Source organism: Mytilus californianus, unplaced genomic scaffold (genome assembly GCF_021869535.1).
Source record: "Mytilus californianus isolate M0D057914Y unplaced genomic scaffold, xbMytCali1.0.p SCAF_15, whole genome shotgun sequence".
In the NCBI taxonomy this organism is placed as follows: domain Eukaryota; kingdom Metazoa; phylum Mollusca; class Bivalvia; order Mytilida; family Mytilidae; genus Mytilus; species Mytilus californianus.
This window is the reverse complement of record NW_026262637.1, coordinates 23,470,243-23,488,367: the sequence shown is the minus strand read 5'-3', so window position 1 is coordinate 23,488,367 and position 18,125 is coordinate 23,470,243. Positions and strand designations below refer to the sequence as shown.

Here is an 18,125-nt window from a genome sequence, read left to right as displayed (position 1 = left end):
CTTGAGTTTTACTGCTTTTAGCAAGTCTGTGGTCAGAATTTATTTATGAAAGCTGAAAGCAGATCTTTGATTTTTTTTTGCCAATTGCTTATTAACACTGCAAAATCTGCAGTTCACTTTGGACAATATCGTCCATAATTTGAGCCAAATATAATTCTGATGATTTTGACATTATTAATTTCACCAGGTTCATGCTGGTTGACAAATTTACTTATGTTTATAACTCTTCTTTCCCACTTTTGTGTAACAAAACTTGAGCAAGTTATTATGTTTACATCACAAATTCAAGTTGCCTTTACAGAAACAATTAAGAATTAAATAAGAACCAGCATTTAGGGTGCTACTCTTCATAGGTAGAATATTGCATAAGAATTTTACCTGTTCACAAATATAGTAAAATCAATTATTATAGAATAAGACTGTTATAAAATCATTTTGATAGTGTATTTTGGTAATTCTATCCCTTGTAATGATAGCCCTTGGGAAGTAATTTAGAAGGTAAAATGATTTTTAAATGTGTAAGAGACACACACTTGTGTGGTAAAATGTATTTCTTATGTGTAAAAGTTGCACAATTGTGTGGTAAAATGCATTTTTTATGTGTCATAGATGCACAATTGATTGGTAAAATGTATTTATGTGTAATAGATGCACAATTGATTGGTAAAATGTATTTATGTGTAATAGACGCACAATTGCGTTAACAGAAACACTATATGACTGTGATTAACTGACATTTCAATTCTGAAGGCTAGCTTATTTTACCAACAATACTGAAACATATAATTGTTATTTGAGTAGTTTCAATGTTATCAAGTCGCTCTAATGAACCTCAGCCATCTTAGCAGCATATAAGTACGGAAACATTTCAGCCCAACACGAACTACTTTGGCAACAACTTCACATTTAGAATATCCAAAGGAAATTTTTTACAACATTTCACCAAATCTGTTACAGCAATCTTTTAGTCACTTACTGTGAATTCATTATTATTCGTTGGATACCAATTTTCGTTGATTTCGTGGGTAAAGGTCAAAGAAGTACAAATTTTCTATAGGCTTGTAAACAGACTTACCATGAAATCAAGTATCCACGAAAATACAAATTTTCCTCAATCCACAAAAATTGGTACCCACAAAAATAAATGAATCCACAGTAGACAGAAAATTCACAATTATCCAGGTGGAAATTTTGGATGGTGTCCTCACGTTTATGACTTGAAAAGGAATCCACACCTAAAGATTTACATTCCAATTTTTAGTTCATTTAGTACAGGGGTTTAAAAGGAAATTAAACTGTTTCAGGTAATCATATGTAAAAAGACATTTCATCTTAAAACTAAGAGTGCACACCCATGATTTTATTGTTTTATTCTATTCACCTTTCTGGTCATTGTTTGGGAACATTATTGGGTAGAATTAGGAATGAGGACCACAAAATTATCTCATCAATATTTGGTTTCAGCTTTTAATGGGTTTTCAAATGTTGATGAACGTGTCTCAGTCATTATGGGCGAGGTTGTCCTATAGTTATAAAGGGACTGATCCAAGACCCTGTAAAATTTAATTTGAATTGGCCGAAATATTTTACAGCAGATAGTTGAAAGTTTGCAGACAGACAGACAGACAGACAGACAGACAGACAGACATAAGGAAGGATATAGCTCACACTTACATCTTGAGCTAGACTGGCAAAACATTTCCAATTTATAATGTTCAAACAAAAATGGCCCTTGAAAATGGATTTTATTACTGAACAAATTAGAGTGTGAACAATATCATTCATAAAGCTGATGATTGGTACAACTGTTCTGAAAATAATTTGTCATTGCTATAAAATTCTGTCAAAGTAGTATGGTACAGTGGTATTCCATGTAAAACTTGAGAATTAGCTGACCTAATCTGAAAGTATAAAAACAAAAAAACTATGATGTACTACTAGTGACACATTTCTTATGTTGCATTACCCTAAATAAACTATTCTATTGATAAATTAAGTTGATCATACTGCTCTTTGAATCTTTTACAAAAATGCTTTGTAAATATAAATAGATGGTGTGTACAATTATTTTGGTTCATACATAAATTCTAATGAGATAGTTTCACCTTTCCCTGATGGGATCCTTATGATTTTGTTCTATTTATTTTTATTTTTAGTGGAAAGCCTAGAAATTGTTCTAATTATATCAGTCCACATTTCAGTAGAAAGACCTTTACAAATAGTTTTAACTAGATATCATTGAGATGGGAGCCATCTCTGTCGGCCCCCCTGTGAATAATGTGTGGTAAAAAATTTGTATCTTTATCATTGGACATGGGGTTGTCAACTGAAACCAAAGTTTTTGACCTTGACCTTTGACCTAGGAAGTTGTACATACATTATGACTGGTGTTGGTTAATATACATGTCAAGTATAAACTTTGAAATCATAACGGTTCTCTATATATAAAGCGGACACAATTTGTTACAAACGGACTGACGGACGGACAGGCGGACAGACAGACGGACGGACAGACAGACGATCACTATAGGGCATCCGCCATTCGGCGGGGCCCTAATAATTTTTTTCCAGCTAAGATATTTGGTATACAATGTCAAATTTGAAACTCATTCATTTTCCTTGTGAGAAACACCAGGTTTTTTTTTTTATATCAAAAGACTTCTACAAAATGTTTGGGTTATCCATATATAGATTTGGTACATTAGACACCAAGTTATCCTATGACATTTCAAAAGAAATTATATGCCCACAAAAGATATAAATTAAAAATGCATTATACATTATAAAGTGATGGAGTCTTTAAAAATGAAGGGAAGCATGCAAGTTACAAGAAAGGTCAAACAGAATAGACCTTGGGCAAACCAGAAGCAGTTTTTTGCACTCATTTTATGAAAAGTTGAGACCACAAGTGACTTTGAGTAAACCAGAAGTGGATTTTATCTCAATTCTATCACAGAACAGGCGGAAACCCAGTTGAAATTAAACAAAAGAAATGGAACTCTTTGTTAGAGAAGGTAAAAAAGGACAAATTGGTAAATTTGAATTGTTTACATCTGTTACTATGGGCTTTAAAAGTTTAATGAATGTGCCTAATTTAGGATTTTATGCATATTATGTATGAGTTTTTACTTCAATCAAGGGATGGAGCTTCAAGATATTTGTAAACTTATAAATTATAGACAAATTTTCACAAAACAGTCGATTGTTGTAGGTGCAAATACATGTGGATCTTTTTTGTGCATAAGCATAAATTCCTCCGGAAAAAATTCTGAAGAAAGATAATAGATTGATCTTTTTAAAGCATTAATTCGCATCTCTGCCCCCGGCAACAGTTTTTGGAGACAAATCCCCAAAATGAGCAATAATTTCATCAAAAAGAGAAAGTCGAGTACACCTTTTTATGTTTAGGCGTGTTTGAGCTGACTCTTCTGTCTTGAAAACGAATAAATGAAAAATATTTCATACGATTCTATTATTTTTATATATTTAGACTTCAAGTTGATATAATAACATTAAAAATGTACAATACTAAAATATGAAATATATGGGTCAAGTGAAATACCTTTCTAATGAGTCATAACAACAGAATAGGTGTGTTTGAATAAATTTTTTTTACTAAAAGTACTTGACGACAGCCTTTTCAAGTGGATCTTAAAATGCATATCTTCAAAAAACTTCCTTTTTTCTGTGTGTTATCTAGGATAATTAGTCTTTAACCTCTGAAAATTTTTAGTCTGCCCTTCCACAAAATATTTAATTAGAATTTTTTTAAATATTTTTGAATTTTCGAAAATACCCCCTGACAATCGATCAGACAATAGTTTTTATTTGACCAAATGCATAAAAGTACATTAAGAGATGCTAAATAGCTACTGGATACATTTGTCTTTAAAAATGCAACTGGCATATAAGGATCGTAATGATGTAATGTGGATAAATTTATCGGTTTTCAATAGCTAAATTGACAGAGCATCATCACTACAATGGCTTCCATTTGTAAGATTATAAAAATTAGGTGGCATAATGGGGAGATAATTATGACAAAGTAGAATCCAGTCTGAGAAAAGATCTAGAAAAGTATATATTTTTTGAGTTGGTTTAGGAAAAACTGTGTTTATGAGAGAGGATATGAATATTTTTCTCTATTCTAATATATAAAATAATATTTAAGTATTGAATTGCAAACAAATTTGGAATTCAATGAAATATTTGGCATATCTTTATCAAGTTTCATTCAAACCTAAATTAAAAATAAAATGCTTCCCTGAGTGCAGCCTGATACGACCGCTGAGGTCGAAACCCTGAACAGTTGGTGCAAGTTTGGACACAATATTCAAGCTTGATACTGTTTGAATTTGGATTGTGATTAAATTTTTGACATAATATATGTTTCTGACACAAAATAAATGTGGTGAAAAATCTTAATAAATTGCTTCGTTGGGCGCAGCTGGATACGACCGCAGATGTCCAACCCTGAAAATAAGGGGCCAAAATGGACACAATATTCACACTTGATACATGTCTGAATTTGGATTGTAATTAAATTTTTGACACATAATAGGTTTCTGACACAGAATAACTGTAGTCAAAGAACTTCAAATTGGTTATATGATTTTAATTTAAATTCAATTTTTTGCTTTTGTGCAATACACTATGCGAATTGACCCCCCCCCCCCCCCCAGCCCCCCCCCCCCCCCCAAAAAAATTTTACCCCGTTTTTTTGCGTTTGTGCAATACACTATGCTGTTGAATATTAACCCCCCAAAAAATATTTGAAGAAATTTTCTTTTAATCTCTGAAATCTGAAATGAGAAAAATTGTTCCCCTCCAATTTTTTTCACCTCCCCCCTTTCCCTTATTCCAAAAAATAATTCTTTCCCTCAAATTATGGTCAGTATCTCAGACAATCATCATTTCTTAATACATAATTTACAAGAAGTGTAAGGGAGGTAATCAAACATTGTTATTTAAATTGATTTTGATTTTGATTTGAATTACCTGCCTTACACTGCTTGTAAATTGTCTCAATTGTCCTTTAACCAGAAAAACCCTTGTTTTTCCCCTTTTTTTGCCCCTAATTCCTAAATGGTTTGAGCCATAACCCCCCAAAGTCAATCCTAACCATCCCTTTGTAGTATGGAAACTTGTGGTATAATTTCAGAGAGATTCATACACTTTAACACAAGTTATTGTCTGGAAACTACAAAAATGCTTATTTGGGCCCCTTTTTTGGCCCCTAATTCCTAAACAGTTGGGACCATAACTCCCAAAATCAATCCCAACCTTCCTTTAGTGGTTATAAACCTTGTGTTAAAATTTTATTGATTTCTATTTACTTATACTAATAAAAGTTATTATCCGGAAACCATCTGTCTTCGGACTACGTTGACGACGATGACGACAACGTGATACCAATATACGACCAAAAATTTTTTAATTTTTGCGGTCGTATAGACGAAATTTTTTTTAAATTTTTGCAGTCATATAAAAATTTGAAATGGGTTGAAATATTTGTATCAATTTTCAATTGAAGATTTCTTGCAATTGCACAACACTGTGCATTTGGATATATCTTGCTATTGCGCAATACTATGCAATTGAAGATTTCTTGCTATTCTGCAATACTGCGCAATTGAAGATTTCTTGCTATTGCGCAATACTGTGCAATTGAAGATTTATTGCTATTGCGCAATACTGTGTAATTGAAGATTTCTTGCTATTGTGCAATATTATGCTATTGCACAATACTATGCAATTGAAGATTTCCTGCTGTTGCACAATACTTCATATAATAATGTACACGTCATGTTTGGTGTGTATCTCCTGCCATATCAGTATTTTAATAATAAATGCAAAAATGGACAATTTTAAGAAAAAAACCCAAAAAATTATGAAAAAAAAAATCCCCCCCACAAACTCAATGCCAGCTTTCCCTTTGTGGTATGGTACCTTGCAGTACAATTTCAGAAAGATCCATACACTTGAACATAAGTTATTGTCTGGAAACTAGAAAAATTCTTGTTTTTTACCCCTTTTTTGCCCCCAATTCCTGAACGTTTGGGGCAATTACCCCCAAACTCAATCCCAGCCTTCCATTTGTGGTATGGTACCTTGCATTACAATTTCAGAGAGATCCAAACACATAAATACAAGTTATTGTCTGGAAACTAGAAAAATGCTTGTTTTTGGCCCCTAAGTCCAGAAAGTTTAGGGCAATTACCCCCAAACTTAATCCCAGCCTTCCTTTTGTGATATGGAACCTTGTGGTACAATTTCAGAAAGATCCATACACTTACACACAAGTTATTGTCCGGAAACAACAAAAATGCTTGTTTTTGGCCACTTTTTAGCCCCTAATTCCTAAACTGTTGGTACCATAACCCCCAAAATCAATCCCAACCTTCCTTTTGTGATATTGAACCTTCTGGTAAAATTTCATAGAGATCCATTAACTTGAACTAAAGTAATTGTCCGAAAACCAAATTTGTTTTCGGACAACGACGCAGACGACGACGACATCAAACCAATATACGACGCAAAAAAAAAAATTTGCGGTCGTATAACAAATGTGAAAAAGTTCAATTGTTCACTGTATTCTATTCTAATTTTCACTTATGAGTTTTTTTTCATTATAGAAACAAAATCTATATGCTTTATTGTTACCATTCAAACAACTATCTCATTTACATTTACCTGCCACAAAAATACTTTTATTCAATCAGTTTCAATTTTTCTTCTCCAATGTAGTACTAATAAGTACTTTAGAAAAAAATGTTAAAGAGATATACCAGACCCTTAAGTATGCTAAAGAAAATACAGAAGAATATTCTTCTACAGAAAAAATTAATCACAACTACGAGTGATTTTGAAAAAAAACAATTTTGTCGTTTCTTATGAATATTTTTTTCTGATGAGCATACCTTAACAACAACATAGTCCCCTCTCTGTATCTTTCTTGTTGAAGTATCAACACAACTTTCTGGTATGTTGGTGTTGGGGACAATAACTTTAACGTTGCCATCATTTCTCCCTGCCATATCTAAAGCTGATCTTTTACTTTCCTGTCAAAAAGTTAAAAATAAGACGATGTGGTATGACTGCCAATGAGACAACTCTCCACCAAAGATCAAAAGATGTAGAAGGTTATCAACTATAGATCACCATACGGCCTTCAACAACGAGCAAAGCACATACCTCATAGCAAGCTATAAAAGGCCCTTAATATAATATTTGAAACAATGAGGTTCTTTTAAAGTAAAGCAAAGTCTGATGTGGACCATTACAACATAAGAATACAGTTTAGACATGTTTCCAATCTATTCATGATTTGATTCATTGATGTATTCTTTTAATTTTCAGGTCATTTTTCTCCATTCTATATTTTTTTTTTGGCAATTATTCTCTGTTCATTATATTTTAGCACCCCATTTTTCTATATTTTTTTTTTCCCTATTATTCTCTATTCTTTTTTTTTTCCTTTATTCTGTATTATTTGCCCATTATTGTCTACTATGTAGACCCAATCTAGACCCTAATATATATATATACTTATATTTATATTTATAGGGAATATCCATGAAAAATTTTACAGCACAATTTCTCAATAGAACCTGACATTGGAAACTCAACAAAAGTATTTTTTCACTTCTAAGAACATTACCCCTTCAATCAAAATTAACTGAGTGCTTCCAATTTCTTTTTCATTTAACTTCAATGCCTCTTGTCTAAACAAATCTCTCAACTGTAAGTGTCGTCTGCTCTTTACATCATCTGTTACATTATCTTGAAGTCGATGGTAGGCACTCGTCTTCTGCAGAGAAAAAATTGAAGAGCTATGATTTGGTAAAAAAATCTCAAGGACATTCATTTTTATCTGATTTATATTTCCTAAATCAAAGCGGGGATAAGCTGAAAAAGCAGTTTCTATCAAAACTAATTTGTAAAAGGTTTTGCTGTGTCTCGCTTTCATCTGGTGCTGTTAGTATAAAAGTGTAATGCAGAAAATTTTAAAATAAGTCTGACAGTCATCTACAGAAAATGAATAAGAAAAAAATGTTAATCTTAATTTTGCTCAGGGAGATATCTCTGGATTATGAAGAAGCTTCTGTCCAACTTTTATGAAATTCAAAGAAAGCATAACAAAGATATTGATGCTTTCAAAAAATACTAACACCAAATTTTATCTGAATGTTAAAAAAAAATAAGTTCAATTGTCCGTAAAATAAGAACAAGAGTGCACACACTGAAATGTGTCACCTGTTTTACTGACCATTGATTTTATGTTGAAAGTCTTAAAGATAAAGGTTTTACTTAAAGCATTACAGAAACTTTTTAAAAATCTATGACAATTAGGTCAAGGTCAGATATATTGTGTCAGATAGACATATACAGCTTACAATTTTTTTATACACCAAATATAGTTGACCTATTGCGTATGCTAATTGAGAAACAGACCAAAACACAATAAACTGTTATCACAGAGATATGTCTCGCCTTTTTGTAATTTTGATAATGCAAATATTGAAATTAAAATAGCAATACTTTAACATGTAAGTTATGCAAATATTCAAAGTCGATGAATATGGAACGCCACAACTGTCTTATGTGGAACTCTGATATTACTTTATGTTGTTTTATTATTACTTGATGATAGTTTGTCTTTACATAATATGGTTTTGACATTACGTAATGATGTTTTGATATAACTCAATATTGAATAGTCATTACTTAAAGATATTTCGATATTACACGATATGGTTTCGTATTGATTTGATATAGTTTTGTCATTACTCGATGTGGTTTCACCATTATTTAATGTGGTTGTGTCATTAGTCAATGTGGTTTTAACATTACTTGATGTGAATGTGACTTAAAGTTATGTAGTTGTTTCATTACATGATGTGGTTTTGTTATTTTGTAATGATGATTTGCCTATTCTTTATTTGGTTTTAACATTACGTAATGATGTTTCAAAATTTGACGATTTTACACTACATGATGTGTTTGTTTCATTATTTGATGTGGTCCTGTCATTCTTTGATGTGGTTATCCCATTACTTGATGAGGTAAAATCATGTGACCAATTCGGAAAAAAATATGTTCTATTTTTAAACAGATTTCAATTTATCATTTGTTTAATGTGCTTTGGATGGGTATCGCTATCCATTGAGTTAAAGTTCAAATTAAAGTTTGAGTGGTTGTTCAGAGTTATTTGGTATGAAAAAGGGGAAGTTGAAGTTGAATCTGTCGGCAGACAATAATAAGAAAAAAAGTATTAAAAAGTTTACAGTATTTTGGACATAATTGGGATATCCCCAAACTACTTGGTCTTGTTGTTTTTATCCTAAGTTCTCAAACGGAAGCAGTATTTTTGTAATAAATTTGTAAAATATTCCAGGGAACCCTGTGTCTCGCCTGATATTGCTGCTGTAATTTCAAAAGCGTCATGTTGATCGGCTGTACATTTATCTATACATTTATCGGTAAAAACAAAATTAAAAAAAATGTTTTTCTGTAGATGCTTTTTCTTGAAATTGAGAAATAACTCCTATACAAGTTTTAAAACACTTCATGGAGGTTTACAAATTTATCATGTCAAAACAGTTTAATTCGGTTTTATTTAACTAAAACAAAACTGTATGGTTTTCAACAATAAGCAAAACCTATACCCTATAGTGAGCTATAAAAGGTCCCGAAATAAAAAATGTAAAAAACTAGAAACCTAACGATCTATAGATAGATAGATAGATAGATACTTTATTCTCTAAAACTAATTATAAGTTTACAGAGAAACATACAATATAAATACAGATACAATAGTTGAGGTAAACAAATACATTATGATATGCTAAAAGTACAAAATTATGATGGCATACATGTTTAGTAACATGTATAATGAAAGGTTAAACTCAATAGAAATTTTAAAAAATGGAGATGGAGACGCTGATGCCACTATTGACGACAAAATATAGGTTTGTTGTGTCTCACTGCCACTACATTGATGTCGCAGGCTCGACACAAATCAAAAGACTTGAACTTTATTGTTAACAAATGAAACACTTCAAATCAACTCACACTAAAGTTACAGGGAAACGGGGGGGAGGGGGGGGGGGGGGGGGGGGGGGGGGGCTCGGACTTAGTGACAAAGCATAAATACTATAAAATAAGAATTCTCCGAATTTTTGTTAGCGAACTTATATGAATATCAATCTTTTATTTGTAATCAATTGAATTCCCTGATCGACTTCGCACTAATTGAAAAGTAAACTTTTTGGAATATCTGTTTCACATGTGACGACGGACATGTTCCAGTGGTCGTAACCATAATACCGTCATCTTTTCCTTGAATGTGAACTACCAAATAAAACCAAATCACTGGGTTTGTGCTTTCTCGAATAACAAGACGGGTGCCTTTCTGGAGCATCCGAGATCACCACGATGGATTTATAATACCCAGTCATACCGATCTATTGAGTCAGCCAAATGACAACTGTTTTGTATGCCACCGCAGCTGAAAGTTGGGGGCATAATGTTTTACCCCTGTCCGTCCGTCCGTCCGTCCGTCCGTCTGTCCGTCCACCTGGCCGTCCCATTATGGATATATAGTTATTCCGCATAACTCCTCCTACAGTTTGAATCCTAGGAAGTTTTCTCTTTACTGTCTGTTTGTACATATATTGAAGGTGTGTATGTGTTTTTTGTCATTTTTGGGGTATAAGCGGTTAATTTAAATGAGATGAGTGCGGGGGCATCACTTTGTCTAATTTACATTTTTTTCTCGTTTTGTGCTGTTACACAACTGTAACAGTCCGATGTAAGGTTAGGATTTAGCGCTCACATCGAGTTAAACTCCGCCACATGCACTTTCTTTATGTACCTGCCCCAAGTCAGGAGCATGTAGTTCAATTGTTGTCGTTGTATAAATGTGTGTCATTTTTTTTTTGTAGATTGTTTAAATATAAATAAGACCGTTTGTTTTGTCGTTTGAAGTTTTTCACATGGTGCATGGTGGCCTTTTGTAGCTGACCTGACTATACGGTGTGTTGAAGGCTGTACGGTTGACTATATATGATTTCTTACACCCACTGCATTTAAACTCTGGTGGATAGTTGTCTCATTGTCAATCACACCACATCTAACTTTATTTCAACTTCTACATGTATGTTGCGTTTTGTATACTGTAACATTGTTTATCTTTTGTACGCATACCCAGGAGCCCTCTTTTCGGAAGCCCGAGCAAAAGTCCTTGTTCTGCGATAGAAAATTTAATTACGAACTCATATAAGATAGCTCGAATTTCAACTCAAAATCTTAATTAATCTGAATGAGACTTAAATTTGAATCTTACTCAAACTCAAAAAGTGACTCAAATTTAATGTTGTAACTAGAACTCTACCTTTAAATGTGACTCAAACTCGAAGTCCCAACTCGAAACTCAATGCTAACTAAAACTTTAATTCTAATAATGACTTGAATTGGAAATCGAAGACTAACTCAAAGTATAACTCAAACAGTAACCCGAACTTTAATTTGAACTCTAATTCGATGGATGGCCACACTCATCCAAGGCACATACAACATGGAAATCTATCTAAAAATAGAACAGGTTTTTCCGAATTGGTCACGTGATTTTACCTCATCAAGTAATGGGATAACCACATCAAAGAATGACAGGACCACATCAAATAATGAAACAAACATATGGAAAGCCTCAGCTGTCATATATTAGAGATTTACAAAACGTTATGCTGAAGCTTAAAATGTAAAGTTAAGACAGCGTGATGTTGAATTGAGTCACCAAAATTCTTACTCTAAATTACAATATGCAAAGTTGAATTTGCGCAATGTTGACTTGCAATGACAAGTGCTTTAGTCGTGATAGTATAATGATAAGTCACGATGTTGTGATGATATGCCAAACATACGTGACGTTGGGTTTAAAGTACATGATGTGAAGTTGACGTTGCATGATGTTAGCTTGCAGATTGATACTGCTCAGTCATCCACATCGACAGCTATGATAACAAATAAAATGAATAGCTAAAATGTATGGTGCTGACTTGTTATTAATAAATGTCGAGCTGAGATAGTACGATGTTATATCATTGTGATATAACGATTGGTCTATCATGCAATCTGTTGATTTAAAACACCATGATGCACAGTTGAAAGTATATGATGTTAAGTTAAGATAACACGATGCTACACCACTATATTGAAACGAAATGTTTACCATACAATTTGTTGACTTAAAACAACACGATGCAACGTGTTGAGCTAAGATGCTCACTTGAAACTACAGGACGTACAGTTGAAATTTTGTAATGCTAAGCTACTATAGCACGATGTTATATCATTATAATGTCACAGTAGGCTTATTATACAATTTGCTCATTTAAAACTACACAACGTACAGTTGAAAGTACGTGATGTTAAGCTAAGATAGCACGTTGTTATATCATTATAATGTCACGATAGGCTTACCACACGATATTCTCGTTTAGAACTACACGACGTACAGTTAAAAGTACGTGATATTGAGCTATGATAGTAATATCTTATATCATAATAATATCACGATAGGCTTGCCATACAATATGCTCATTTAAAACTACACGACGCACAGTTGAAAGTGCGTGTTGTTGAGCTAAGATAGCACGATGTTATATCATTATAATGTCACGATAGGCTTATTATACAATTTTCTCATCTAAAATTACACCACGTACAGCTGAAAGTACGTGGTGTTAAGCTAAGATAGCACGTTGTTATATCATTAGAATGTCACGATAGGCTTACCACACGATATGCTCATTTAAAACTACATGATTTTCAGTTGAAACTAGGTGATGTTAAGCTAAGATAGTATGTTGTTATATCGTGTGAATGTCACGATAGGCTTACCATACAATATGCTCATTTAAAACTACACAACGTACAGTTGAAAGTATGTGATGTTGAGCTATGATAGCACGATGTTATATCATAATAATATCACGATATGCTTGCCATACAATTTATGCTCATTCAAAACTACACGACGTAGAGTTGAAAGTACGTGTTGTTGAGCTAAGATAGCACGATGTTATATCATTATGACGTCACGAGAGGCTTATCATACAATGTGTTGACTTGAAACTACACGATGTAAATTTGAAGTAGTTTGGTCTTGACTTGAAACAGTAAAATGTTAAGTTATAAAAACAGAACGTAAAGTCAAAATAAAACAATGATAGGATGACATATACTTAAGCAGAATTGAAGATTTTTGGTGTTGACTTCGAATATAGTACAAATATTAGATCGTTTTATGTTAAATTGAAAGACAATAATGATGCATAAAACATTACAGAATTATGTGAATTGAAACTGCAATTCTATGGAAAAGAATGAGGGACAAATCCCAAGGATTTTTTTCTTCTTCGTTTGCTAGTTCGGAGGCAAAATGATTCATAAAGCAAAAGAATTACCCACGCTATATATTACACTTGAATATAGTTTTGCCGTATATTTTACATGTTTTGTTTGGATTTTTTTTTATGATTATAAACCAGACTTTTTTTATGAACAATATTTAAGAAAATATTTATCTATGTTGTGTGTTAATATATACAACATAATATTGTGCTTATAAGACTTATGACTGTGAGGGTCAAATTTTACTCATATAAAATCACATCATTGTAAGAGTAAGCGGAGAATTTGTATTTCCACTCCCGTTTTCCACGAAATAGAACATAAGAATCTGGAGTCTTAATCTTAAAAAACAAAGATCAACTGATATGACAAATAATACGATTAGCGTAGGACTGAGAGGGTCAAAGCTATATCAGAATGTGACCCCCACCCCCGGTCTTGTTAGAGGTATCTGAAAATTTGAATTTTCTTGACCACGAAATAAAGCAAAAACAATTCATAGGTGGAAGAATCATACTGCATGGGGCCAACCCAAACATAAAGTATGGTAGATTCTGTTGTATACTTTTCGCTCATACATGAAGTCTATATGAAACCTAATGAAATTTGACCTAGAGCCTCCAGTCTAAATCGTCAACTTTCCAAAAAAAAATACATCATTTACAGCAGTGCCAACCATTTTTCCAGCACCAAGTAAGATAGTGCCCAGGTTTATGTATATATCCACTAGGAGAATATTTTATTTTTTTTAAATTGGTAAAGTCATTAATGGACAATGACCCCTATAACTTATAATAAGAAGCCAATTAATGATTTCCTTCACTTATTTTCTTGTCCATAGTGATTTTCTTGGTTCTTTGCAGCTTCTCTCTATCTATAAGTGTTTTCAAAGAAAAAAAAATCAAAAATCTGTAAAAATTGTTAAAGTCCATGAATTATTTTGGTATTGCTTTGATTAATTTGTAGATATGTTTTTTTTATGTCAACAGTTTCTCTCTCTCTCTCTCTCTCTCTCTCTCTCATAGTTTTCATAAGTGTGGTCTAAATTAAAATCGGTAGATTTTTTTTAATTATTTGCCAAAATGTAGTTTATTCTTTTTGGAAAAACATAATAAAAAGTTTGGGCCACAGAGCATTTTGCAAGCTACAGGTTATGCAGTATTGTCAGATTTTGTATAAACTATACATGGAAAACTCAATGTTAGAAAATAAAAATAAAAATTGGGATCACGAGACTCGTTTTCTGTCTACAAAACAAAATAGATAAAGTCCCTACACATTCCATCATTAGAGACGAAATATGCCAAAGGGATTTCAAACTCATAAGTCGAAAACAGACTGACAATGCCATAGCAAAAAAATAAAAAAAATAAAAAACGACAAAAAATAATGTTATCCGAGTTATCTCCCCTATATGGAAAAGTTGAAAAACATATGCAAAAAACGTTCTGTATTCAAAAACAAATAGTCGTTTTAATCAGATAAATCTCATAATTTTCTTCATCAAGATGAAAAGTACTACATATGAATAACATTCCTCTCTCAAAATGTGTATATTTTTTTAGATCTAGACCGATTGTGTTGAGCTATATGAGAATCTAAGGGAGCTACCATGTGATTTTTATTGGGGGGGGGGGGGGGGGGGGGGGGTACTAGGACGAAAAATTTTGTCCTGCCTATTTTTAGTTGTAATCTCTGTCCTGCCTTATTATTTTTCACTCTATTCGGTCCTGCATTTTTTTTTATTAGTTTATTCTGACTTTTTTTTTACATAAATTGTCATCCTGCATTTTTTTTTGCCAAGTTGCTCATCCTGCCTTTTTTTTACTCAAAACTTCTGTCCTGCCTTTTTTCAAATTTCATTCTAGCCCCCCAATAAAAATCAAATGGTAGCTCCCTAAGATAAAACGAAATAAACGAGAGAAAAAAGATCAAAAGCCAAACAACAGTATATTAAGCGCAACATATAGAAAATCAAAAACTGAGCAACACGAAACCCTCAAAAAAGGGACGATCTCAGGTGCTCCAGAAGGGTAAGCAGATCCTGTTTCATATGTGGCACCCGTCACTTGGCGATTTTGCAAATAAAGAAGGAATGTGTTATAATTTACGAGGAGCTCCCAAAAACATGAACTACAGGGTGTCAAATCGATGAACGTGCTTAAAATAGGCTCCTTTTCATAAAAAAGAATTGATGAAATGTATTTGTATTTAGTGTACAGTGGCAAATATTACATGCATATAAGGACGAGAATATGTAAGTGTAATATGAATATGAATAAATTTTGGCTCTGTACAAGACATATTTTGCTTGCTTAGCCGAATTTTTAACAAACTAGTTGACAAACCGACTCTGACAATCTATGGAAATCCAAATAGCTTCGGTTTTGATTAAGTCCAGATTTTTTGGTTTTATTTCGGGGAAAAGGGTGCGTTTTACGTACAGTGGCAAATATCACATGCATATCAGGACGAGAACATGTAAGTGTGATATGAATATGAATAAACCCTGCTTTGTTACAAGACATACTTTACTTGCCTAGCCGAATTTTCAACGAAATAGTCGACAAACTGTCTCTGACATTCTATGGAAAACGTAATCGCATCGCTTTTGATTAAGTCCAGATTCTTTTGTTTTATTTCGGGGAAAAGGGGTGCGTTTTACGTACAGTGGCAAATATCACATGCCTATCAGGACGAGAACATGTAAGTGTGATATGAATATGAATAAACCCTGCTTTGTTCCAAGACATACTTTACTTGCCTAGCCGAATTTTTAACGAACTAGTCGACAAACTGTCTCTGACATTCTATGGAAATCGTAATCGCATCGCTTTTGATTAAGTCCAGATTCTTTTGTTATATTTCATGGAAAAGAAAATTCAAATTTTCAGATACCTCTAACAAGACCGGGGATGGGGGTCACATTCTGATATAGCTCTGACCCTCTCAGCCCTACGCTAATCGTATTATTTGTCATATCAATTGATCTTTGTTTTTTTAAGATAAAGACTCCAGATTCTTATGTTCTATTTCGTGGAAAACGGGAGTGGTAAATACAAATTCTCCTCTAACTCTTACATAGATGTGATTTTATATGAGTAAAATTTGACCCTCACAGTCATAAGTCTTATAAGCACAATATTATGTTGTATATATTAACACACAACATAGATAAATATTTTCTTAAATATTGTTCATAAAAAAAATTCTGGTTTTTAATCATAAAAAAAAATCCAAACAAAACATGTAAAATATACGGCAAAACTATATTCAAGTGTAATATATAGCGATGGGTAATTCTTTTGCTTAATGAATCATTTTGCCTCCGAACTTGCAAATGAAGAAGAAAAAATCCTTGGGATTTGTCCCTCATTCTTTTCCATAGAATTGCAGTTTCAATTCACATAATTCTGTAATGTTTTACGCATCATTATTGTCTTTCAATTTAACATAAAACGATCTAATATTTGTACTATATTCGAAGTCAACACCAAAAATCTTCAATTCTGCACAAGTATATGTCATCCTATCATTGTTTTATGTTGACTTTACGTTCTGTTTTTATGACTTAACATTTTACTGTTTCAAGTCAAGACCAAACTACTTCAAATTTAAATCGTGTAGTTTCAAGTCAACACATTGTATGATAAGCCTCTCGTGACGTCATAATGATATAACATCGTGCTATCTTAGCTCAACAACACGTACTTTCAACTGTACGTCGTGTAGTTTTGAATGAGCATATTGTATGGCAAGCCTATCGTGATATTATTATGATATAACATCGTGCTATCATAGCTCAACATCACATACTTTCAACTGTACGTTGTGTAGTTTTAAATGAGCATATTGTATGGTAAGCCTATCGTGACATTCAAATGATATAACAACATGCTATCTTAGCTTAACATCACCTAGTTTCAACTGAAAATCATGTAGTTTTAAATGAGCATATCGTGTGGTAAGCCTATCGTGACATTCTAATGATATAACAACGTGCTATCTTAGCTTAACACCACGTACTTTCAGCTGTGTGTGGTGTAATTTTAGATGAGCAAATTGTATAATAAGCCTATCGTGACATTATAATGATATAACATCGTGCTATCTTAGCTCAACAACACGTACTTTTAACTGTGCGCCGTGTAGTTTTAAATGAGCATATTGTATGGCAAGCCTATCGTGATATTATTATGATATAAGATATTGCTATCATAGCTCAACATCACGTACTTTCAACTGTACGTCGTGTAGTTCTAAACGAGAATATCGTGTGGTAAGCCTATTGTGACATTCTAATGATATAACAACGTGCTATCTTAGCTTAACATCACGTACTTTCAACTGTACGTTGTGTAGTTTTAAATGAGCAAATTGTATAATAAGCCTACTGTGACATTATAATGATATAACATCGTGCTATCGTAGCTTAGCATTACAAAATTTCAACTGTACGTCCTGTAGTTTCAAGTGAGCATCTTAGCTCAACACGTTGCATCGTGTTGTTTTAAGTCAACAAATTGTATGGTAAACATTTCGTTTCAATATAGTGGTGTAGCATCGTGTTATCTTAACTTAACATCATATACTTTCAACTGTGCATCATGGTGTTTTAAATCAACAGATTGCATGTTAGACCAATCGTAATATCACAATTATATAACATCGTACTATCTCAGCTCGACATCTATTAATAACAAGTCAGC

The 18,125-nt window shown here is 32.8% G+C and overlaps 1 protein-coding gene across 3 annotated transcripts in view; it reads right to left on the bottom strand.

Moving 5' to 3' along the window:
- Positions 1-1,726: 1,726 nt before the first annotated feature.
- LOC127725697 (mitochondrial tRNA methylthiotransferase CDK5RAP1-like) overlaps positions 1,727-18,125 on the bottom strand; it is an 88,896-nt gene continuing 72,497 nt past the window's right edge. For all 3 annotated transcript variants that reach the window (XM_052232864.1, XM_052232866.1, XM_052232865.1), the window contains exons 10-12: positions 7,661-7,810; positions 6,921-7,061; positions 1,727-1,901 (exon numbers count right to left, since the gene is read on the bottom strand). In XM_052232864.1, the coding sequence (XP_052088824.1) occupies positions 1,782-1,901; positions 6,921-7,061; positions 7,661-7,810 (411 nt within the window). In that variant the 3' untranslated portion in view covers positions 1,727-1,781. The remainder of the gene's footprint in view (positions 1,902-6,920; positions 7,062-7,660; positions 7,811-18,125) is intronic.